The sequence below is a fragment of the Scatophagus argus genome, chromosome 13 (genome assembly GCF_020382885.2).
Source record: "Scatophagus argus isolate fScaArg1 chromosome 13, fScaArg1.pri, whole genome shotgun sequence".
In the NCBI taxonomy this organism is placed as follows: Eukaryota; Metazoa; Chordata; class Actinopteri; family Scatophagidae; genus Scatophagus; species Scatophagus argus.
In genome coordinates, this window is record NC_058505.1 from 7,221,865 (window position 1) to 7,246,330 (window position 24,466).

Genomic DNA, 24,466 nt, shown 5'->3' on the forward strand with positions numbered 1-24,466 from the left:
AAAGACTTTTCCATCCATTCCAACATTTTCACACACCCTACTGTTCTTACCCTTCAGGATGGTGAAGTTGGTGATGAGCTGCGAGTGCTTGCTGTCCACCAGCTTCATCTCCTCCATCACCATAGAGAGATTTCTAACCTCGCTGTCCAACCTGGCTGTCAGCTCATTTTGCTGGGTGTGGAGGTCTTTGCTGTCTGCCTTGATCTCTGTGACACTACCATTGAGCCCCACCAAGAGATCTGTATGTAGCATCACTGTCTCAGCGCAGGACCTCAGGCCATTCAGGTCAGAGCTTATGGCACCGAGGAGCTGTGTGGCAAAACTCACATTGCCAGTAACTCGATCCATGTCATTCTCTTGTCTGTCTAGACGTGCTTCCATCTCATCAAACTTTGATGATGTGGTGTTATCATGGTCTCTCTGGTGGTCCATCAACTCACGCAGGCTCTGGTCATGTCCTTCAGTGAGAGCTGAGGCGTTCTGGATCTGACTGGCTAACGTGCTGAGCTGAGCCCCCAAGTCATCCAGAGCTTCTCCATTAGACCGGGCCAGGGCTGAGTTGTTGGCTGCCAAAACCTGGAGGTTCTGGACCTTTTCCTTTAGCCACTCTGTGTCAGCCCGGGTTTGCCTGGCTGTCTGCTGCAGACCCTGAAAGTCATTCTTCAATTTCTGCACTGCCTGGCCTGCGTCTTCAACCGTTTTCTGTAGCGTGCTGAGCAGATTACGCTGCTGGGACTGGGTGATGTTTAACGCACTGACACTAACCTGGGTCTGGCTCTGCACTTTGACCTGGCCCTGTATCTCTGTTTGGAGCCGTGCAGTGTCTGTCTGGAGGTCGTCAATCATGCTGCTGTAGGAAGCCAAGGTCTGGTTGACCCCTCGCAGTGAGTCAGTATTGCTTTGCAGAAAACCCTGCAGAGAGACATGGCCATTTTGCATGTCATCGCCTGTGATCTGAAGATCATCCAGTATCTCCCTGTATCTGGTCGCCCTGAGAGCAACATCATTCAGTTGGCTCTGTAATGCCTCCAGATCTGACTTGAAAGTCTTGATTTCACTTGTGGCGTTAACTGACTTCTCTCCTGCCTGATCATCTGAAAAAGCAAACACAAAGAAATTAATAATTTAAAAAAATAATAATTCATTTAAAAAAATCCTTAGACAGTTTCAAGCTGTTGTTCACTGTTATTGTAGGTTAAAACCATCCATATGTGTTATCTACTCTTGTGTTCATGAGACTAACCAAGTTTCTTCAAGTCTGTCTCCACAGCGTTGATCTTGCCTCCATAATTCTGCATGCCCTCTGTGACATTGTCCATTCTCTGGACCACTGACAAAACAGGAGAGAGACCATGTAAAACATATGCACACAGAACATAACCTACAGCGAAAAAGCAACGCTTCATGTTAAAGAGACAATTATGACAAAAATGCAGTATTTTTCCCTTAATGCTTGGTAAAATGGACACCTCACACAACCATCACAGACTCTGAGACACTGACACAGTGTGCTACAGGAGATACAACAGACAGACACACAGACTCCACAGCATTGCAGGGGAAAGTATTGTGCTTTCTACTTTCTCAGCTAAAGATTTTAAATAAAAAAAAATTACAAACACACTGTTACAGATTAAACTAAATTAGCTCTACATCCACCAGCAGCAACATTAAACTGCATCAATAAATATAATACAATAAATCCAGTGCATAACAATATATTACTGGTGAGAGCCATTCTGATGATTAATGAGTGTTTTTACTTTACATACAAATTTATAATAAATTTATAGAGTATTGCTACTGTGATCTCAGTAAAGATTCTGAATGCTTCCTCCGTCATTTAAAGACAGACCTGATCCAACCTTGACATGTAAAACTGATTTAGACCAGCAGAGGGTGCTGTTGTTTTCATTCTTCTCCAGTGAGTAACTGGAAACTCAATTCAACAGCAATTTTGAACAAAGGATGTTGAACAGAGTGAAGAGTTTCCTACATTTTTTGTAACTGGGCAACCATGTATCTGTTGATCAATACAGATCTCAATTTTCAGAGTGCATTCCCAGATTTCAGCTCATGACCATAAACAACCCCCCCCCCACATCTGCAACGATAGCCCATCTCCTCTCGTCCACGGTTTGTTTTTCTGTCTGTATGTGGGCGTCTAAAAACTGCGCTGGAAAACATCCTAAGCTTTTTCTGTTATCATTCCAGAAGTGACAAAAACATGAAACAATAACACACATTTGGGACAAACAGAAACACATGGCTCTAGTTTCAAAGAGCTATTGGTCAACTGCTGGGAGTATAAATCTCCTTCCTTTACAATGCTAATTTTATTATATTTTTGAGTACTGACAAATACTGTTTATGCTTCATTTGTTGCCGCATTCCTATTTCCTCCCTGAAAAATAACAACGTACCTTCTTACTACTACTATGCACCTCACAGTTTTGAATCAGAAAAGCATTATGAGTTATGTAAGGCTGCTGAGTAAGGCTTACTGGCTGCCTACTGTGACCCTAGTTATGAACCATACTTAGGCATTTACCCAACTTGAGACCTAGCAGATTAATGCTGCAGGAGAAGACATGGCAGGTGACAAAATGGGTAATTTGAAGGGCCAAGGCAATGTAAAAATCTTGATCAATGCAGAATGTTTAACGTTTGCTGATGAACTACGGTAGAGGCTGTTTAAAGGATATAGGAGAGAAAAACACAACACAGAGCCCAGCCCGCTTCACTGGTTTCTTGTAAACTCAAAATATTTTGGACACTTGCAGCCATTTGTGAGTCAGCCTGTGGTTCATGAGACAACAAATTGCTACCAAGCCATAAAATCTCCTCTCGGCTGTTAAGCTAGCATAGTTGCTGCATGGTCATCTGGTAAACATTAAAGCCAAACCATCAAAATCACATGGGCTTCACTGCTCACACAGACCGAAAGCTGGAAATACCAAACAATCTTGACAGCGACAGATATAGATCTTAACTTGCAGACTATGTTTTTAATGTAGTAACTCCCACTGAACGAATGCAGTTTTTTTGGCTGTTGGTTCAGGTACATGTTTGACCAGGTCAGGGTGCCTGGGGAGCAGGTAGGATGTCAATGTTTTGCTTGAGGATATTTTGACAGGTTTTTCTATAACTGATTGAGGCCACAAATGTGTAACCTGTAAATGGACAATACATACAAAGTGCATTCCATGTTTATGCGATAACTGAGTTCCTTTCTGTTTCTGTTTCGCATCACTGTTCTTGTTGAAACAGTGAGAGACGGAAAAAATGTGTTTCTAATCTCAAGCTAAAGCCAAAGACTGTATAATAAATAGGCATTGACTATGAATTAGATTTCAGAGACTAAACATTGGAATTGGCCAACGGAGTCTCTTCAGTTGGTCAGTAGGCTGATCTGACTTTGTTGTATTTAGTTTTACATTCTGGCGCCTGTGATTGGCGCCCATTGACTTTCATCAAACCTAAAGATAAAGATAAAATCAGAGAGCGACTGGAGGGAAATAAATGGTTGAAGTCTCCATATTTTCACTGTGATCTATGTCTCTGTGCTGAAAATAAGAATAAGAAGACTTTTTGTGCAAGCGATGCTTTAAGCTACATGCTAACATCAGCATGCTAAACATGCTTACAGTACAGTGACGATGTTGATGCATGTTCACAAGTTGACTGAAAACCAAAGGGGTGAATTAAAAAGCGGCATAATTATGGTGCTAGATGACCAAGTCATCACTAAAGTTAGGAAGGTTGGATATATCCTCCAAGAGACATCCTCTTTAATCCATTGCGAAGCAAAGTCTTCTTATAATCATGTGTTTCCAACACAAATAAATGTGTCTTATAATTACAATGTTAAAGTTTTTGTGCCAGAAAAGGTCATTAACAGAGATAAGCCTGGAGGGAAGACACTCAGCGTCAGTGTCTTCTGAGAAAGTTAGAAAGGTACAATATGTTTGTGTAACATCGAGATGCGTAGGAAGTTTAAGGAGCGGGCGCAGCGGGTGGATGGAAGATAGTAGGAGAACATTAAGTTCTGAGACAAGAAGATGTTTTGACCATATTTTGACAGGTCAGATAGCACGCTGCCGCCACAACAAACACACGGGTATTATTTCAAAGTACGGGTAACTGTCATATCTGTGAAATGGTGATGATGGATCTTACTTGCAAGCAATGAAGATGTATAAAGCATGTAAATATTGTGTGGTCTGGTACTTGATTGCATTACACTAGAGAAAAACACCACGTATAGAATTTCTTGGAAATGTCCAAAATTTGTCAGGAGCTGTCAGTCTCAACCAAAGTAGGAGGCCAAAGGTTCAGATTTACATCTCTATAGCTGTTCTGAATGAAGACTGTTGGTTTTAAAAAGCATGCTTATTATTGCCTTATTTCAATAACTACTGAATGATAGTACTTGGATTTGTGTAATAACAATAACTCGATTTATGTAGCACTTCTCAAAGAAAAGTTACAAAAGTTCTTCACAAAGACTTGTCAGTGCAACTTTAAAATCTGACCTGTGGAATTTGAGGTTTGTAGCAGAAACATGCAAAACAACAAAACAAGAAGGAATTTACGATTTCAGTACTGACTCACCTTTGTATCCGAGGACAGCCACTGCTATGGTGAGCAGGGCACAGAGCACATAGAGCAGTGCAATAGCCGCCCTAAGGGCCCAGTCGTTTTTACACTTTGTGCACTCTGTACCCTCCTGAATTCCTGCAACATACAGAATAAATATAAATAACAGAGTGTACAGTAATAAGCAGTAGTTGTCTTCATCCACAGTATACGATGCTCAGAAGCAGCAGTGAGTCACATGTTATGCAACTGGAGCAGGAGAGTTATTAAAAACACACCAAATCCTTTCATTCAAAAGTGAAATCGCAAGGGAGGCTTTGGTTTTTTTTATTTCATAGCTAAGTTTAGTAGGACTGCATGTCTAAAGCGGGACACGCTGTGCCTCTCTTCAGCCAAGTATCAATTGAAAACATTTGCACTCATGAATAGGCAAGAAGACTCACTATGAAACTTTAAAAAGCACTGCACATGTGTTGGCCATACGACGGAGGAACCAAAACAAAACAAAGCCATTTCACATCTGTGTCATTCCTCGTTGCCATCCAACCTAAAACCACGGTGCAGTGAAATCTTTGGTCATTCGTGTCTCAGATCTTCTCTGGAGTAACGCCACATTCTGAAAAACACCAACACCATGTGACACGAAGCTCAACATCATAGTAGAGGCAGGATGTTTACTTGACATCCTTGGAACTAACCAAGTTGCCACTGGCAAGCTGCGCAGGAGCTCAGCTGGTGTACATCCTCAGTGTGCAATAAAGATCTTTCTGTAGATGGTGAAATACAAGCAGTATCTTAACATGAAGTAGCTTTCAACATGGCCCTGTGTACCAAAACTGAACTGTTTTGAGAGGTTTGTCATTCAAGTTGGGCTCTTGAGTGAGATCTTTTCCATCATTTTAACCTTTTAGCCATCATCATCTTCATGTTATATAAAACATGTTTTATTGATCATTGGGCTTTTAATTATGATACATAAAGATTTTGCTGAACCGCTGAGCATAAATTATATTTAGACAGACTTAAAGCCTAGAAGACAGGAATAGGGGATAATTTCTTTGAGTCCTGTCGTCCTCTGAAGCACCAGGTTCCAGTGGCATTGTTTCCACTGCAGGAAAACACAAAAATTCCTGAGCTGACATCTTCGTACAATGTCCTCCCCCTAACAGAATCAGAGCCTGGCTCGGTCCCTTTAAGTTATATCACCCGTGATGAGTCTGAATGTGTAGCCTCAAGAGGCTCCATCCTTCCCAGTCAGGGGTGCGCCAGGACCACCAGAGGGGTACTGGGGGCTTGGCCTCTTGGCTTTGGACCCAAACATCTGTGCAAACATCACATGTGACCACTTCAAAGGGGCCCAGCCGAGGAACCAGACATGGATAGTCAGGCCACTGTTGTCCTTGCGTATGCTGAGAGCCTCATGTTGGGGGGGGGGGCTCCATCAGAGAACCCCCTCCCACTGGTCCTGACCACATGCTGCTTAAAGGACAACATCACACCATGTAAACAAGCAGCTGACTATCTGGAGGTCAAGCGCAAAAGCACAGGCTGGTGTTTCTGTGTTCATCAGAATATGAACTCGACCGTAGTGGCAGTTCGTCATGCCTGCAAGATCACTGAATTTAAAATACTTTCTCACAGTCAAAAAAACCCTTCCATTCAGGGTTTTCCCATTCTAGATCTCCAAACCTCCAACTACTAACACACAAGAAGAGATTCTTCTAGATACAAGTCCCTACACACACACACACATTTGTTTACTAGATGGTCTATTAGATTGTTTAAGAAAATAAAAGCATGAAGAGCTGCCTTATCATGACCCCGACAAGACCAGCTGCATTCTAAGACTTTGTGGATGACTAATTTCATGGCTAGTTTGAGTTGTTGCCACTGTTGCCAGGTGTTGTTGTTAGCACTATCCAAAACTAGACCCAACTAGGGCAGAACAGGCACTTCATTATCTGTCTCACATCCTGTGAAACTCGGCCATCATAACAGACTTATGTGACATCACTTGAGGCAGTTTTTGGTGAGATTCTGAAGTCCACTAGTCTAACAACGAAAAGAATCTGAAGGCATGGAGTTCAAAACTAACTAAACCTCTGTAGCCTCGGCTGTGCCAGCGACTTCAGACAACAGTAGCCACTAATTACATAACACACCCAAATCTCCCACAAATGCTGGCCGTGGATTTGCACTGCGCAAAACTAAATCAGTGGGGTGCTCTTTAAAGACAGACTTTGAAAGTTAGACATAAGAAACTGTATTTTTACAAACTATTCCACAGTAGGGGGGCAGCAATGGAAAATGCTTAATCACCCTTGGATTCTGACTTGGAAGATGGACGTCGACGCTATTTACCCACCATAGGAAAAGTTTGTCTATGTGGTAAAAATCCAAACCTGAGATGAAAGTGCTTTAACCGTCAGAACTTCAATTAATGCCCAAACTTTAAACACAGACTTTCATGTTCTTGCAGCAATGACGCTTATGCTGAAAACTAACACGGAAATTTATTCTGGGCAGAGGAGCTGCAAGCTCCATCCAGGGTCACGACATTTTCCCAGTCCTTGTCACTGGAGTGCATTCTGTCCCCCTTTCAGGGTTTTTGCTTAAACAGCTACTGTGTCAGCAATGTGGCACACAGTGATGATGAAAAGCAAATGCTTCCAAGGTAACCACAGTGTTGTGTTACACAGAATCCAGAAAGAAAATAAAACTACTGGGTTTCTAAATGCATACGTTACGTGGGTCAAATAGTTCATGCAAACACAGTGATGGCTTGTTTTGTCATACTTAAATCCCCAGAGGATGCTATGATATGTTCACCTAATCATGAGAAACTATAGTAAACATTTCTGAGTCTGGCCTTGTGCTGTAAATTACCCTGATGATGATGATAATCAATGCACTCTACAGCAAAATGTCAGATAATCAAAGACTTCATCTTCGATCTTTCAAAGCAATTTTCAAAAGGTCATAAAAACCTGATGCTCAATTTTAAAAATCACGTAGAGTCTTAAAATCCAAAAGTCACCACGATTTCTTCTTTGCATCCACTGTTCACTTAGTTTTGTGTTGCACCACCCCCAATGATGTACCTCACTGATCAGCCTGTCATGTTTAATATCCAAAGAGCCATTGTGGCATCTTGATGTCAACCACATTAATTACCTGCAGTACATAAACATACTGACACACACGTCATGAGCTGACTGAGAACACTTTGTTAAACCAAATGGCTCGGTGCAGAACAAAGGGGGACTGAGACTGTTGAGAGATGAGAGGCTGAACGGCAGCCAGGGCGTCCCATCAACAAGCTGGAATCCAGCCAGATTATCCCCACAAGGGAAATAAATGCCAGAAAAGCCTAGAAAGTGCAGAGGTAACATGGCATATTATATTGTACAAATCATTACCATTGCGTGAGAACCACGTGCCTCCAGTTTTGAAGACCAAGACAAAAGAAATATTTATTTTCCAAAAAGTGAAACTCAAAACTACTTTTCAGCAGGGATGGAATAATAACAATAAATCCAGCAATCAATATTGACAACTGGTTGATGGACTATCATGAGATTTGGTATAGACATCCATGTACCCCTCAGGATCAATTTCAATACCCTTGGTGATCCCTTAACATCTGGAATATCAGGTCAAGAATTTAATTCATCTAATATTTTGGTTTACAACCAAATACCTGCAAAACTAATGACACCAGCACTTCAGCTGTACTGTGTATTTAGTGCTAGGACATAGAAGCCTGTAATTTGTGCATCTCTCACACTGGTCAGAGTTATCCATGTTGGCACACATACTGAGAAGAAGTTATGGTCAGTTGTGGTTCAGCTGATGAACAGAGGCAGAGAGAGAGAGAGAAAGATGGGGTCAGTCCAGTGTGGTGTCTGTGAAGCAGCTGTATTTCATTTGGACTCTGAGTCAGTCAAAGAAAAAAAAATCAACACTTATTCCCTTATTCCTCGTACCTGCCATTAGACTTGCCTGCATCCCCCTGTCTCCTTCCTCGTCGGCAGTGGAAACTTCCATGGCAACACAAAGACAGCTTGTGCAGACTAGAGCTTTTTTGTGTGAAGGCCCTTTGTGCAGAGTGTTAATACTATGTTATATACAGTAACTGGGTGGTGACCACAGGAATTATTTTACTTCACAGCCTTCCATTTTGTATCATGGTCACAAGCCAAAAACCAGTAGTCACACAGACTGACCTCTCTGCTTCACCTGGTCGATTACAATACAAAAGCTGTAGTTTTGTCATACATATATTTTCTTCTCTGCCATGTGATATTTTCCTCTACAAATGTACAACCTGTCAAAATTATAATTACATCTAATTGTGTAATTTCCATAGTCAGCCTTGTATGGAAACAGTTTGGCTCAAAAAGTGCTGCCTCAAACCAAAATACACACAAAAATAGATACAAAAAAGCATCATCTAAAAGAAAATAAAAGACAAAAACAGGACCGAGTTTTATTTGACTCATTACAGCAACCCACATGAATGAATGAGCAGTTCAATCAAGGAGAGGTTAATGCTAACAAGCTCATGTTTAGCACGCATAATGTTTGTCACATTCCCCATTGTGAAGTTTGTAAGCATGCAAATAGCGCGAAACACAAAGTGCAGATGTGAATGTCATTGGTAAAAGCGGGAAACCAATGTGCGCACCAAATTTCATATCAACCTATCCAACAGGTACAAGAAAATATTTTAAAAACTACAAATGTCAAAACTAGAAAGGATCCCCACAGTAATTGAGAATCATATTTTGGTGATCATGAATGTTTGTGCAAATTTTCATAGCCGTTTTTCCGATAGTTGCAGAGATATTTCAGTCTAGGCCAAAGGCGCGGACCAACACAACCCTTAACATTTCCATGCCTAAAGCCATGCTGCTGTGTAGCTAAAATGGAAAAAAGTAAAAAGCAAAGTAAACAGACTGTTTTCACTCTAACAATCTGGTGACCATTTGGGAACCACAGAACCTGAAAATGTCTGTGCTCTACTCTTCACTTCAGGTACATAAAGTGACTTGCTTGATTGATAGTCTTTTCTTTTGCAATACTCTGCATCTTATGCAGATAAGACTCATGCAGTTGCACTTATTTATCCTGCACAGTGCAAACTGGGCTCAGAAACTTAAGGAGCGGTGCTTCTGACTTTACTCTCGGGACAATGCTGAACCTTTAACTGAGCTAACAAGGTACACTTGGGTTGTGGTGTCCCCCTCTGGCCCTTACAGCTACCCCAGTATTAACAGTCGCCAACTGGAATGTTAACAAGTAAACACTCTCCAACAGGGGAAGTTACCACTGAGACAAATTACTAAGACATTAAGGTCCTCGAATTGCTGAGCTAGCCTAGCATGCCTGACTGGGTTTTTTTTCACTAGCTGCTAACAGGTTTATGACACTTTAAATTGCGCCAGCAGTCCTCTAGAACATCTGGACCTTGTTAGAGTGGAGCCAAATCAAAAGGGACATGCAAACATCTGATATATCATCCCTTCATGCCAGAGATTATAAGAATAAGGGTCTACGTTTTAATGCTTGCCTTCAGTAGACTATTTTGGGTGTTTTCATAAGAAACACTCACAGCGGTACTCGCTTCCTTTTCATGACGAGTAAGAGGATCGGTGGTTTGCAGTCACAGAGCTGTATGTTGGGTTATTTAAAGAGAAATAACATATGGAGGGTTGCATGTCTGAACAGGATGAGATGACTTCATTACACACACACACACACACGTACACACACACACACGCTGCTTAAAGCTGACAAAGCTAAACAGCATCTTCTGAAGGCTTTGGCCACCAACCACAGCATAAACACCATACTGGGATATACAGCACAGTGCGTCTTTAGAAAACATCCTCTTCAGCATACTGTCTTTAAACTCTTGTACCATACAGGCAAAAATCATACTTAGAGACTGTGCAAGGGCTGTAAGAGGCCTTCAGAGAAGACGGTTTCTCTTTGCTGGACGACATAACTGAATTTTTTGGAAATGTGGGGAATCTTTTGAATAATTGTTTTTTTTTCTTTTTTTTTTTATCCCAGATTCATTCTTCCCTTGTGAGATTTAAAGTGAAAGATTAAAGAAACAAAACCAAAAAACAGTCACACCACAAAGATGGCTTTCATTTCGGGATTTTATGCTACGCTTTTTCAAAGAGCTGTCTGGATGAATTGTTTTCCAACACAGCCAGCTATGTGGCTCTGGCATCACGAAAATGATTATCAGTCAGACATCTGATTTCATGCACTAGAGGCTGTAGTATTGTCTGATCTAAATCATACTGTATATACACTCTGTTAATGAAGTGGAATCCCATGCATTTCACTCATTTACATTCACACCGTTTACATAACATCTGGCTGTAATACTCACCATTGGGCCATGTTTACCATAAATGGATAAGGATATATTTTGACATACTGTGGGGACGACTTTTATCAGCTTTTGGGGAAAAAAAATCATTTCGTGCAATCTCTCCTTAACCTGTTTATATACAGCTCAAAAGTCACTGTACTCCTGACTATCACCACCTGCTCTACATGCTATCTATAAACAATTTAAGATTATGTTTTCTCTGTTATGTTTATACAATTGCAAGTCCCTCAAGTACTCAGGCATGCTTAAGGACACATGCAAGTTTCACTGAAGTTGTGCAAGAACAAGAGAGAAACTCTTGGAAATAATGAACAGCAGTGTATCCCTTAACAGAGCCGTGCAAAGGGAGAAAAATGGTAGCTTTCAAAAGGAACAGAGCTGAGGGAAAACTTTATGGTGCATTTCTTGTTAGCTGAGAAGGCTGCTTTTTGTTTTTTCTCAGAGTGCTAAAAAGCACAAACAGACCCTAATTGGTAGAGAAAACAGTTAGATGGCCTATTAAAACAGAGATTCAAATCCAATGAAACGCTGACATGGAGTTGATTAGATCTGGTTTTGTCATCCCATCTGTGCTTGGTTAGAAGAAAACAGACTATGACAAATGGGTCATATATTGTAATCTCTAGGGACAGTCTTTTAAGCATGCAAGTGCGCCTCATAAACAAAGTTGGGCATCTGTGTTGGGGTTATTTTCCTGGACAGGATCGGATATCAAAAAAGTTTCTGTGTCCCATTCAGTAGATTCCACTGAAAACCGAAAGCCCTGCGTGCAGCTCGTGGTCTCACTGTATATGGTGAGATTTTGAATCACATCTGCAGCCACATGTTTCAGGGGAAGAAATATCTTGTTTTTTATGGCTGGCTTATGGAATATAACATGTGACGTAGGTTCACTGTGAGCTGTTGGCAGGCAGGATTTCTTAATGCAACTGGAAATTAATATTCCCACAGAAAGCTGTAAAAATATACCACCTGCAGCTATTAAAAGAGAACGTTATTAAATCAGCCACATGTGGGTACAGTGTGTACACTTGTGCACGCACACACTAAACACTTATTAACTTTACTAAGTTATTTCAACCCCACAATTACACATCTCTCATCACTTGTCATTGAAAATAATATGCATTTCTTCTTACTTTTTATTTTACATGTCTGTGCTGCAAAACTGGGCCTGAGCCAACCGTGACTTGGAGTTAATCAGTCTTGTGCTGACACAACACACCACTAAACATATACAGTGTGTGGCATGGTTCTACTAAACACAGTCCATTCACATGCATGGATTTAGAAAAAACATGGAAGCCATAAACCAACTTTATTGGCCTGAGTGGGGAACAAGAGACCCCCTGGCTCCTCCTGCTCATGTTCCAGTGTTGGCATGTTGGAATTAGGTCATTTCAAGTAAACCAGGACCATGTGAACCTCAGAGAGGAGGAGAGGAGGGGGGTGGTTGGTCATTGATCCTCACTTTAACCACATCAGATTCACCACATAAGCATTTCTTCTCCAGTCTTTGACTTACGACAGCATTGTTTGCGAGTAGTTGTACAGCAATGCAATGAGCTGCCATTGAAGGGTGTAGACAGCAGGTTACTGTGATACTGATTAGAAATGGAGATTCCATAAACTAGAGTTAGATCAAGAGAAGAAAATAAATAAATGAGTACAGTAACAGTCAAACTGGATTCACTTAAGTTTACATTAACTGTTGAAACAGGTAGTGTGTGTTGTCCCTCGTGCCAGGAAGAAACAACACACACTACCAGCGAAATATCAACACCAAGTCCCCAAGGGAGGTCCAAGAAACACACATAAAGAGTTCATACAAGCATAACATCAACCGTCAGTCAGACAGCAATCAAAACAGTGTAAGAGTTCAATGTCAAAATGTTGCTGAATATGTGATTATCTTGGATAAAGTTTGTCAGGGCCGGTCAGGTTTGGCTCAAGAATTCATTTTCGGTCCTAAAAAGCACCTCTTCAAGTGTTAGAGGTGGCTAATAGTAATAATCCACAATTTGATTTGACTTTCTGTTTTAAAAGTCAAGTTTTGATTCAGTTTTCATTTAAACTGATGCCAACTCAGCACTGATGGCCGTGCTGTTGTAAAGATCAACAGATGGTTGGTTTTATGCTCCGACACCTGTCATTTACATTTTCAAAGATAAACAAAATGGTATCAAGTGTGACACAGTATAACCATCATCATTTTTCAGAATGTATCACACTAAGGTGAATTTTAAATAAGTTGTTTAGTGTGCAGCACTCAAACCCTGCAAGTGTTTTTGTTTTTCTGTGGATGTGCGCCAGGCACATGTGATGGTGGAAAGAAGTGAAAGTAATGGGAGAATAGCAAACCCAATGCTGATTTTGATAACTGGCACTGGATGGTCATTTTGATCAATTTTTGACTTGGAGTTGAAATCGTGACACTCCTGCACATCGGATATGAAACTGCTTTCATCACTGGTTAAGTCATTGACAATAAAGTGCACAAGAGGGTCTAGTAAAAGCAAGAACTAAGGGGGTGTTGTAGTTTTGGATCTAAACTTCAGAGAAGAAATGTGCTGTGCTTCTGATCTCATCATTTCTCAGGAACTCCATTTTCACATGCAGGAAGAATGTGCACAACTCTGAAATGTGGATTATATAAGCGTGATCGATATCAAACAAATCTTTAATCATAAACACGTTAGTCTGGAGAAAAGCCATTTTATTTCTAATGGCTCTAGAGAGCTATCTCTGTTCTGGAAGACATCTAAAAATGAGATGCAGAGAAATCAGTCCAAAAGTCTGACTCTTCCTAATCTCCACTTCACCACAACAACACGAACACAAATAAACTGAGACACATGTTGTCATGAGGGTTAAGAATATTTCATTACATGCTCGTGTGAGCCCAAAACCGCTGCACGGGTGCCAAGCTGAACACTGGAGTTAACGCAACAGACCATCTGTGCAGTTGGGTTTTTGTGTGGTCACGTCTGGTGGGTGGCCTGCAGTGGAAGCACTTGAGATTCTGCATCAGCAACAATCATCACCCAGCCTGACGATCATCGGACTGAGTCTGTGCTGTACTCCATCCCATCACCGCACACCACTTTCAAACTTCAGCACCCAGCAGAACCAATAAAACCACAAAGTGTGGACCTGACCAGCCGTCCAGCCAAGTCTGGATTGACTGGATTGATCCGCCTGCCAGCTGAGGCCAGTACAGCTGCATGACAAAACTTGTTGGAAGAGTTATGTAATCCATTATTAAACTAACGTTTTATTAATATATCCCATATTCCAGTTAGTGTGAATTAATAGACATAAAAAATACATCTTAGAACTAAGAATTTTTTGTGTTTTCACAAAAGCAGTTCCTATATAAAAATGCATGATGCTGTTTCAGGAAAGACATGAAATTATTACATCCTGTTTGCGTGAAATTTCATTCACCTCCGTAGTGGTAGATGTGGGCAAAAACTGAACAGTTGTGCTGAACTATTACTGTTAATCCTGCGAATATAAAAGTTATTCTAAGTACATCCAGGCCACTGCTGAAATTTTCCTTTGCAAGCAGCTGTACAGATGTGAATACACAAACACATGCCTGATGTGAAACGGTCATCTGAAACACTTGAGGGCTGAGTCAATGGAAAATCTCTACATGACTGGCTCCTTTGCACAACATAGAGACATTTTCAGTATCTCAAAAAAATGCAAGTACTAAGGCATAAACAAGAAAAACACAGAGTGGTGTGCTGGTTCAAGGCCAATGTAATCACCGCCAGAGCTACAAACACAGCACAGCCAGGTCTGAGAGTCGAATGGCGAGCAGCACTGTGACTTAGAGCAGAACAAAGAAAAATACACATTTTTCATTCTAGCTTTCTGCTGTATTTCAAAGAGAGGAAGCAGTGAGATTGATGCTGGCCCAACCTGGAGCCAAAAAGACCTCCATTAAATGTAACACTGATGCCGGGCCACATGTAGAGCTTCTTCACCCAACCTGTCTGAGACTGTCGACAGAAAATGGAGTCAGATACTTCCAATACTTGTGTGTGTTATTCTTGTGACTGAGCCAAACCTCCAGTGAAAGGAGAGCTTCACAAACATCCATTATGTGAAGGAAGACACCCTATCATATAACAGCGGGTTGCAGGCGCGTCGTTACCACTGGCCAGCGTATCCCTTGGGGATACGTACAATGAAATGGTGTGAAGAAGCTTGAAGAGGTGGTCAGGCCGATTTCAGTCAAAACAACCACCACTTTATATAAAACTACTTACTGACAGAAGCTCCACTGACAAAATTCCCTTTCCACTGACATACTGAGTTAACGGGAACTCCTCCTCTAATGTCTGCATAGCAAAGAGCAGTATTTGTCTAATAAGTGTTACAGATGTGATGGAAGTCAAAACAGCTGGAACACATCTTGATCTCCAGACTTGATAACAAACAGAGCTGTGCAGTAGTCCAGGCAGGGACTGAAGCCTGTCCCATATACCATCCAGTCACAAGTGACAATATCCTGTCTCCAACAGAATGCAGTCCGTATCAATAATTTGGCTCTGTCAAGCAAGTATTTATGAATAAAATATAAATACACAGTTAGTGTGACTGAAGTTAGGTAACTAAAATATGGTTAGGGTTGAAAAAACACTTGTTGGTTTGCAACAGAGCAATGATTCTAGTCTCTTATATGAAAATAAGCCGCACCGCAGGCCCCTCAACCAGCCTGATGTCCACACCTGTACATCAGATTCACTCATATGGACTGAACAATGAAGACGTTATCAGGATGCAATTATTATGAATTAAGTCATTTTCCTAATACACCTCAAAGACTCAAAAGGCACTCAGTTGAGACATGGCCAAGTCCACATGTTGGCAGCAGATCTAAAATATGCCTGACAGATTTGTCCAACATGAACGCAGTTTGGCAGGAAACTGGACTACAAAAGCCTTCTTCTACTTCTGGACAACTAGAGATGTAAAAAAAAAAAGGCACCACTTTCCCCTCAGAAATTGTCATTATTGTCACTTTTAGCTGAATTTATTCTAAATTTAATCACCTGTGTATATGTTGTGTGTGTGAAGGAGACAAACTTTCATTTGGTTGTGCAAAGCCTCTGCTGACTGGTAGGATGTGCAGCAGCAGACTTCACTTCATGCTTATCACAGTTTGAGTCATTATCAGCTGTATTAAGCCGAGTGTTAAACAAAGCACTGCTCTTTGGGCTTTGTTCAGCCGACCTGCAGCTGACCTGCCCCCCCCCCAAAATGCTCTCAGCACAAATCCTCATGGCATGCTTTTCTACGCTGGCCCCCGCCGGGACGCAGTGATTTGTGCCGTGTCTGGGACACATTCCCGCCTGCCTGTCATTGGTCAATCCGGGATTGACCCACCATCCTTTCTGACCAGTTGCATGTCTGGGATAAGATCAACAAGTGAAACCAGCAGCGCTCTGTGTTGTTTTATCTGTCTTTGTCTCTCCTTTTGTTACCCTGTTGTTTACTTTTTATCCCTACTTCTTTTTAAACCTTTAATATTTTCCTCCCTCTCCCCTCTGACTTACTCTGTTCTTTATTGAAAACATGCGAAAGTAATCTTTCATTAGGACGACAGAACACAAACTGCATGCGTGCCCTGGAGGGGGTTGTAAGTAACAGGCAGGCATTCTGAAAACATTCTTTTCTGGTAATAAAGTCGCCGTAAATTAAAACCACTTGCTGTTTTGCTCCCAAAAATAAGTCGGGCAAGGAATGCGACTCAGCTGAAAATAAAACTGTTGACAAACGTTACCTCCTTGAATTGGAAAAAATAAAGCACAGCGGATATAACAACTGAGGAACACTAAGAAAAGGAAATTAGGTGGATAGATACATCATAAATACATCAGGAAGCAGCACAGAAGCGCTAATCATGGCAGCACAAGAACAGGCGCTCAGTACAGGATCAGAAGGGACTGGGGTCTACCACACCAGACATGACCCCAGGTGCAGGCTGTGCACCCCTGAGACAATCCAGCACATAACAGCAGGATGTAAGATGCAGGCAAGGACAGCGTACATGTACTGTGTACTGTGACCCCCCCAGTTGGTGGCTAAAGCAGATTCCAGGTACAACATTGGTGGTTTCTGTCCAGAAGAGTGCAGTCCTAGGAAGAGCTAAGATACTGTGCAGAACCCTCAAACTCCCAGGCCTCTGGTAGAGGACCCAAGGTTGAGGAAGACAAGTTATCTCCACTTAAGGCACTTAAGGTTGTATTTTTCTTTTTTCCACCCCCCTCTTCCTTGCTCCCTCTCTCCTTTCCTCACTCTCTCCCTCCTTGGCACATTGTTGACACAGCACAATCCAAGCCTGGACCCTGAAGGCCCAGAATCTACACCTCTCTCTGAGTATATAGGCTCTCACTAAATAAACTTCCAGTATGGACACAGGAAGTGGAGTAATAGACCTCTGGTGGAAAGCAGATGTCAGAATGAGTCAAGAACCTCATTCCTCTCTGCATGTACAAGAAGCAGGACAACATATTTCTCTGCCAGTTTGCAAGTATGCGTGGAAGCTGATGACAAATGAAAGGAATAGTTCAACACTTTGGAAAATTCTCCTCTCTGTTATGTACTCTATTTGTTGCTGAGAGTGAGATGAGAAAATTGACACCAGACTGATTGATGTGTATTAAATTTGGAGCTGGAGCCAGGAGGTCATTACCTTAGCTTAGCATTAAAACAGTTAGCCTGGCTCTGTCAAAAGATCAAGAATACATCTACCAGCGCCTCTATAGCTCACTACTTGACACGCCTAAACTTGTTACTTCAACCTGTACAGAAGCAGAAACACTAAAACAACAATCTGCCGTTTGTACTCTGTTGTTTTGTAAGAAAGAGTTCAATCGTAGCAAATGTTTCTCTCTGCTTCCGAGTCTTTTAGGCTAAGCTAGGCTAAACACCTGCTGGCTCCAGCTCCATACTTAACCCACAGACCTGAGAATGGTATCAACTTTCTCATGTAACTCTCAGAATAAAAGCATTTAAGCCCATTTCCTATAACGTCAAACTACTAATTTAAAAGAAACATTGAATAAATGAGCAGAGAAACTGCAAAAACAGATGCTTCAATACAAAGCACAAGGGGTCACTGAATGGTTTGATGAGTTGAACATGATGTGAATCATATGTCAGGGCCTTCACAGGCACCAGATCTCAACTGTAGAGCTACTGAGGGACATGGAACAATATGCAAGACGGTGCTCTTCAACACCACGTCGTCAAAACATCCAATGAGGAATGTTTCTTGCATGGATGGTTTTTCATCCCTGTGGCAGAGATCAGAGACATCAACTCTAAAATTGCAGCTTGTAACAGTCCAAAACTTTCTAAAAAAAGACCCTGGATCTCCTTTAATTTCTATATCACCAACTGCACGTTGGTCATGCGGCTGTATTATTTGTTTCCATTAAAATCTTGATATGTTATGACATGTGCGGAGTATTCCTTTAACCCTTCCTCCTGTACAGCTGCTTGGTTAAGCTGAGTAAAAAGTACAGATTTCTATGAATAAATAATGCACACTGTAAATCTTCTCTGAATCACACATAAAATCCGAACTCCCTTCTTCTTATAAAGAAAGTCAAATAAACACACACACTCACAGCTTTGGCAGTAAGACGTGTGCACATGTGGTTTGGTCGCGATGACACACAGTGTGAACTCCTGCTGACATACGAGTGCCGATTGCTTGGATGACACTCGTACTCTAAAACACCTTCTAAACCAGAGGGACCACTGTGACCGTTTCAACCCAAAGTGTTGAAACTCGATCTCTGTTCTGGGACAGAAGCCGGAGAAAGACACAAATACATCACACTGAAGTTCTACACAGGCAGACTGAGTTTAAGTGAAGGGGTCACTGTCAGTTGGGGGGGTATAATATTGTAAGTGTATTGAGTGTATGGAAAAATGACATTTTATGCTACTTGACATAACCCAAGAAATTCATACAGAAATAAACACAAAAGCCAAAACCACAAAAAACTTTTTACGATCCTCATATCCTGTTCTAGGTTCAAGTTACGGCACCAAATGCAGTAAAAAAAAAATGTAGTAATTAAATATCTTATTAACGTACATCAGCCAGAGGCAGATGAATAGACACATTTAATGGAGTTAGTTTTTTCTCAAACTATTGATGCTGAGACCTATCAGTCTTTTCAGACCCTGCTTCATAGCTCAGGCAAAAACATTTTCAAAAATGCATATTTTGCTAAAATCTCTCTTGGAGGAAATGATTGTGGCTTGTGTCAAGTGATCCTGTGATGCTCAAGGAATGTGTCCATGCAACACTTTTGAATGTCTTAGAGCTTGGGAGTTGACAACATCTGGCCAGTGGGTGTAATTTTTATTACCTGATGACTGGGTGAGATTATGAACCTGTCTGGAAAAATCTGGAGAATCAGATCCATTGGAGGAAATCAACAGACCCGCTCTGAGACTGACTTTTTTGTTTTTAGATCAAGTTATTATGCGTATTTAAGTGCCGAGTGAAACAGAAACTGAGATGCTGGCGGTTGAAGGGAGCCGACTGGTCCGGAACACCCAGGATGCTGTTCTTACCCTTCCCACCGAACCCCACTGCTGTTCTAACAGAAACATAAAAATGAAAGCAGCAGCCAAAAATAACTTTGTTTCTGGGAAACAAGATATGGCATTTTAACCTTGTTGGTTACAGCAGGAGGACTACGGCCAAGCAAAATACTGTATTTAAAGAAAATATTCTATGTGGAGTCGTTTGGAGAACTGACATCACTGATGTGTCATAAGGAATATGAACCAATGATGGGGGTCCTTTAAGTTGAGCAGGAAGTCAGGAAGTTACTTGATACTCACCAAACCTCTTGTAGCCAAAGGACTGCACCTCCTCCTCATCAGCAAAGTCGTCTGGAGGGAAAACACAGAATTGTGAATTAAAGATATAAAGAGCTGTGAGACATGCCAATTCTGTTAAACGGGGAGACTTTGTCAAATGTCATGAGAATCTATGCATGGAAATAATTTAAGGTTCAAGGTTCATTTGCAAACGTTTGTCCAGAGCTCACACCGTCTTCCCCACTTCACATTAACCTGCTGATGAAGACTGTGACAGCCTCTTGAAAGCTCCCGTAAAGAAAAGCCAGCGAGTGGAACTCAAAATATTGTCAAACTTGCATTTCTAAGGTCAAGACTGAAGTGTGACAATCAATTTCAGTCCTGTTAGTCTTACTCAGATTCTTATTCAAAGGTTGTATTTTAAATATGTGTTTAGCAAATTGTACTTGGCCACAACTTGTTTCATCCCTGTGTAAGACTCCATTACACCTTTTTTGGGCAGCGCTTCATATTAAACGAAAAGAAAATAAAAAACCAACAACCCGTCTTGCAGAGATTAGCTCAGTTCTTTTAAGTAAATTCTCTTTTTCCTTCGCTTGGCTGCATTACGGCCTGATGGGCCCCGAGTGTCGTCTTCAAGAGAAATACTTTGTCAACTTCAAAGCTTTTGTTTCTGTCTCATCATCCCTGGCCTGTGAAAATAAAGAAATGGCACACATCGCCAAGACCTTCTGAAAAAATAAAAATCTTTTCATCTGTAATACCAAAAATGGGTGGCTGTATCAGAACAGTGTAGTCCATTGGAGAAGTATAGAGTGAATAGTGAATACCAATACTTGGTGGGAGATTGTCTTTTTTGGGGTGGATTGCATATCTCTTCCTGAATTCAAATAATCAATCAAAAAAAAAATTCTTCTTACTTCAGGAATGTTCCTTCCCCAATACCCCCAATACCCCTTTTCCTGTTTCCAGAGAATATAATTGTTCCATTACAAAGGTACTGTTACCGTAAATGTGTCTTGCTTTCCGAGAGCCACTCTGTGAAATGGAGTTTATCGCAGTGGATTTGAAAATACACAGAGGAGTCAAATTTAGTGTGATTTGGATTTTTGGGTAAACATTACCGTATGGGATTTTCATAGATCCCTTTGAGGAGTGATTCACTGAGTTTGCCAGTCAAAATATGTCTAAGCATCTTGGCTAAAATTTGCTTGAAAGGTGAATGAATGTTTAGACATCTAAATAACACATAACTATTGGTTAAACATCATTTTAATCCTTCTCAGTGAAATGTCAGTAAATATCATTAAAACAACTGTCATAAAAGCTCTCTGAAGTTTAGCTCGTCTTTAACCTGGACGACCTTCGACGAAGTTTGTTTGCTCAACATTTTGATGAAAATGGCCGCTTTCTGTTTTGTTTTCCTGCATGCTGTGACATTTTAGTGCTTGAACTTGTAGAGGCTAACAAAATCAAACACGCCTGACATCCAGAGGAATAAACTGTAATCAGTATAAAATTGTCTAATGGTTCTTATAACAAGACCTTCTTCTCATCTTCCTCCTTTAGCCACATCTCCTGGCCTCAATCAGTGGATGAGCAAATTCCATCCACTGATGAGGTCACATAGAAGGGGACAAGAATTAGTCTTCAAGCTGGAAAAGTTTTTTGCTTCCCTTCTTGTGGATTATTTCTTTGAGCAAACAAATCGCCTGACAAAGATCGGGCAAGGGAACAGGTGGTCCCACGGTACACTCTCCATACATATATATGCACAAATATAACCCTGAGGTGTCTAGTTTTAAAAGAACCGCAAACAAATAACTAGTGAAAATATTGAATAAATTGCATAAAGACAATAAATAATATGTCTCACTACGAAAACCACGGTGTGAAATCCAACCGCCTCTCGCTGCAGCTACAGCAGCAACACTAAGTCACATCAGAAGCGGAAGTCTGTTCATATTCATGGCCACAATGCGGAGCTTCGTGTTGGTGCTCTCAGGTGGACCACAAGGTGGCAGGAGTCATGTCGTGCGCCTATCAGGGCTGACCTACCAAGCGTCTTCTTGTAAGAGGGCGGGAATGACAAGCACTCTGTGAATTTAGCAAAACATCAGGTCACCACAAGAGAAGCACATATTTTCAAAATGAGGACTTGTTTCCCACTGGCCGCCGTGACTCAGGCACTTTTCGGTCTGTTGTGTTCCCTGTAATGTGCTGCGTCAGGGGGCCCGGAGTTTTACCACAATAAAAGCTTCGCATGTACGGGAGTTAAACCTGACTCAGTGTTTCCTCCCCTGCGCTTTGGACCGTTTCAAGCCAAGGCAAATCATCCTGAGCCAACACACACACACACACACAGACCTCAACATTAAAATGAAAAGAAAGCACTTTAAAACCGCCAACATTTAATATTTAATCTCTAACTCTGAGAAACACTCTTGAAGAAAATGCAATCATGTTTTGGGATTTTTTTGGGGGGGGGGGGGGGGGCTCTACTGTGAACATTTCAAGTTAGTTTAGGTTTATTGTTTGATGTGCAGCAGAGACCAGATGAGAAACAAAACCCAAACAGAGTCCCGTAATTGAAAGCAGATGTCAGACGCGAGTTGTAGCCCACGCATTCCTCACGTCTCACACTGAGAGAAAGAGGCAGAAAAAGTGACAAAGAAAAGAGCGGCGTTGGTACACGAGCAGAAAACACAGCCGACGACCCCCCGCGGTGCCACAGACAGTCTAACTTCTGCTTTTCTGACTAATCCATGCCTCCAAATGAGCCTACCTTTCATTGTGGCTCACAGGACTCTACCGTTGAGAAGCTCTTGTTTGAAGTTACATCCACAGCATCGCACTGGCATTTGCCCCAAACCTCCTTCTGAGCGCACTGCACCTTGGGCCGCCGGGTATCCCAGTATCCACTACTATTTTCTGGAGTTAGTATGAAATAACAACTCCAAGCTCCATCCGGGGCTTTTGTTTTGTTTTTGTTTTGTTTTTTTCTTTCTTGTTTTGGCCCCCCACCACCACCACCAAGAGCCGATCTCCTACGGCGCAGGTAACTTCAGTGTCGCACCTCAGATGCTGCAGCACAAAAAAAAAAAAAGTTAGAGGAGTTTGTTGCACGTCGGGGACGCAGACGGGAGCTACGAGAGGTCGAGACAGAGAGAGAAACTGTCTTCTTATTTATCTGGCAGCTGGGAAAGCTGCCGAGGTGTCGGTGTATCCAGCTGCAGCTCCGCGCTCCTGCGGTACCCGCTGCAGTAACCGGAGTAAACTCAAAAAGTGCAGGAATCCCAACGTGAGAGGAAGTGGTGCGCCCGTAGGGCTGCCTGGACAAACCACGTGTTCCCACATCTGCGCGCACAGTCTGCACAACCTGTGCGTGCGCGTGTATGTGTGTGTGTGTGCGCGTTAAATATTGCTCACAAAGGCGCTGAATAAGCACTACTAACAGAGTCGGTTTGGACTTAAAGCGTTGTATAGCAAATCCGTGACTAAAACCGGGTTCCAGCCGCTTGTGCGACATGTCAAAATAAAAGCACCGATGTGTTGTGTTTGTCATGCATTGTAAACAAACGCATACTTTTCTTCCCCCATCAAAACCACCGTGTTGTTATTGTAGGTTTCAGTTTTCAGTATTCAGCTTGAGAACACCGTTTGATAAACTGATATATTTATCAGTTATATTTTCAAAAGATCGGCCGTGTTAGAAATGTGACTGCAGAACAAAAGTCAACGTAAGTGTAAATTACGTAGCCTACTTAACTTTTACTGATTTACAACGTGGGCTGCTTTACAGCGGACTTTATCTCATTTAAATTTTCAGTTACAACTGACCGTCTAAAAAAATAATATGCAGGTGCCAGATTATTTAATGTCTTCACCACTTGGAGGCAGTAACAAGCTGTCAAGGATGTGCAGCCTTAGTAATCAGTCGCCTGTTTTCACATCCAGCAGACACAGAGCAACATGATCATGCATTTGGAGTCATGTTTCTGACCACCAGGTGAAAGGAAGTCCAATGTATACACTCTTTTAGCTCTGTTTACCACCTCTAAAATAAATACCTCAGCTCTTTGGTATTTCCAGCAGGCAGTCGCTACCTTGTCTCTCTTTGAGCAGGTGGTGTACAGCAGGTTTATCAGAGCTTGTTCTCTGCCAACAGCTGCCTGCTGTGACTGACAAACAGTGCTGTTAAGAGTGATGGGACTGAACCCAAATCAGCAAAGTTCTGAGCCTCAAAACCAGAAAGATGAGCTTAAAGATGCTAAAAATCTCTACAGCTTTACACACATTACACAGAGTGATCCACTGTTAATGTAAGTTGGAAAAATAGAAGAACTTATGCATGCGACTGTAACGCAGAGTCCCAAGGAGGCTTAAAATCTGCTGTTAGTTAAACATGGAGTTAACAGACTAAGCAAGACTAAGCGTTCCCATTTGAGCTTTTATATTGAAAGAACCAATATAAACATCCTGTCCCATCAGACAAAACTCAGCATGGCTTTCCGACGTGTTGGTTCCCAGTCCTAAACTGTTTCATCCATTACTTCAGGTCTCTGTAAAGCAGTTTATCCCCTGCACCTGTTT

The 24,466-nt window shown here is 41.7% G+C and overlaps 1 protein-coding gene across 1 annotated transcript in view; it reads right to left on the reverse strand.

Moving 5' to 3' along the window:
- The window catches only part of LOC124069732 (collectin-12-like), a 44,884-nt gene that overhangs the window by 16,090 nt on the left and 4,328 nt on the right, over positions 1-24,466 (reverse strand). Inside the window, 4 exon segments of the mRNA XM_046409140.1 lie at positions 51-1,094; positions 1,244-1,330; positions 4,615-4,737; positions 19,895-19,945. Of these exon segments, the coding sequence (XP_046265096.1) occupies positions 51-1,094; positions 1,244-1,330; positions 4,615-4,737; positions 19,895-19,945 (1,305 nt within the window).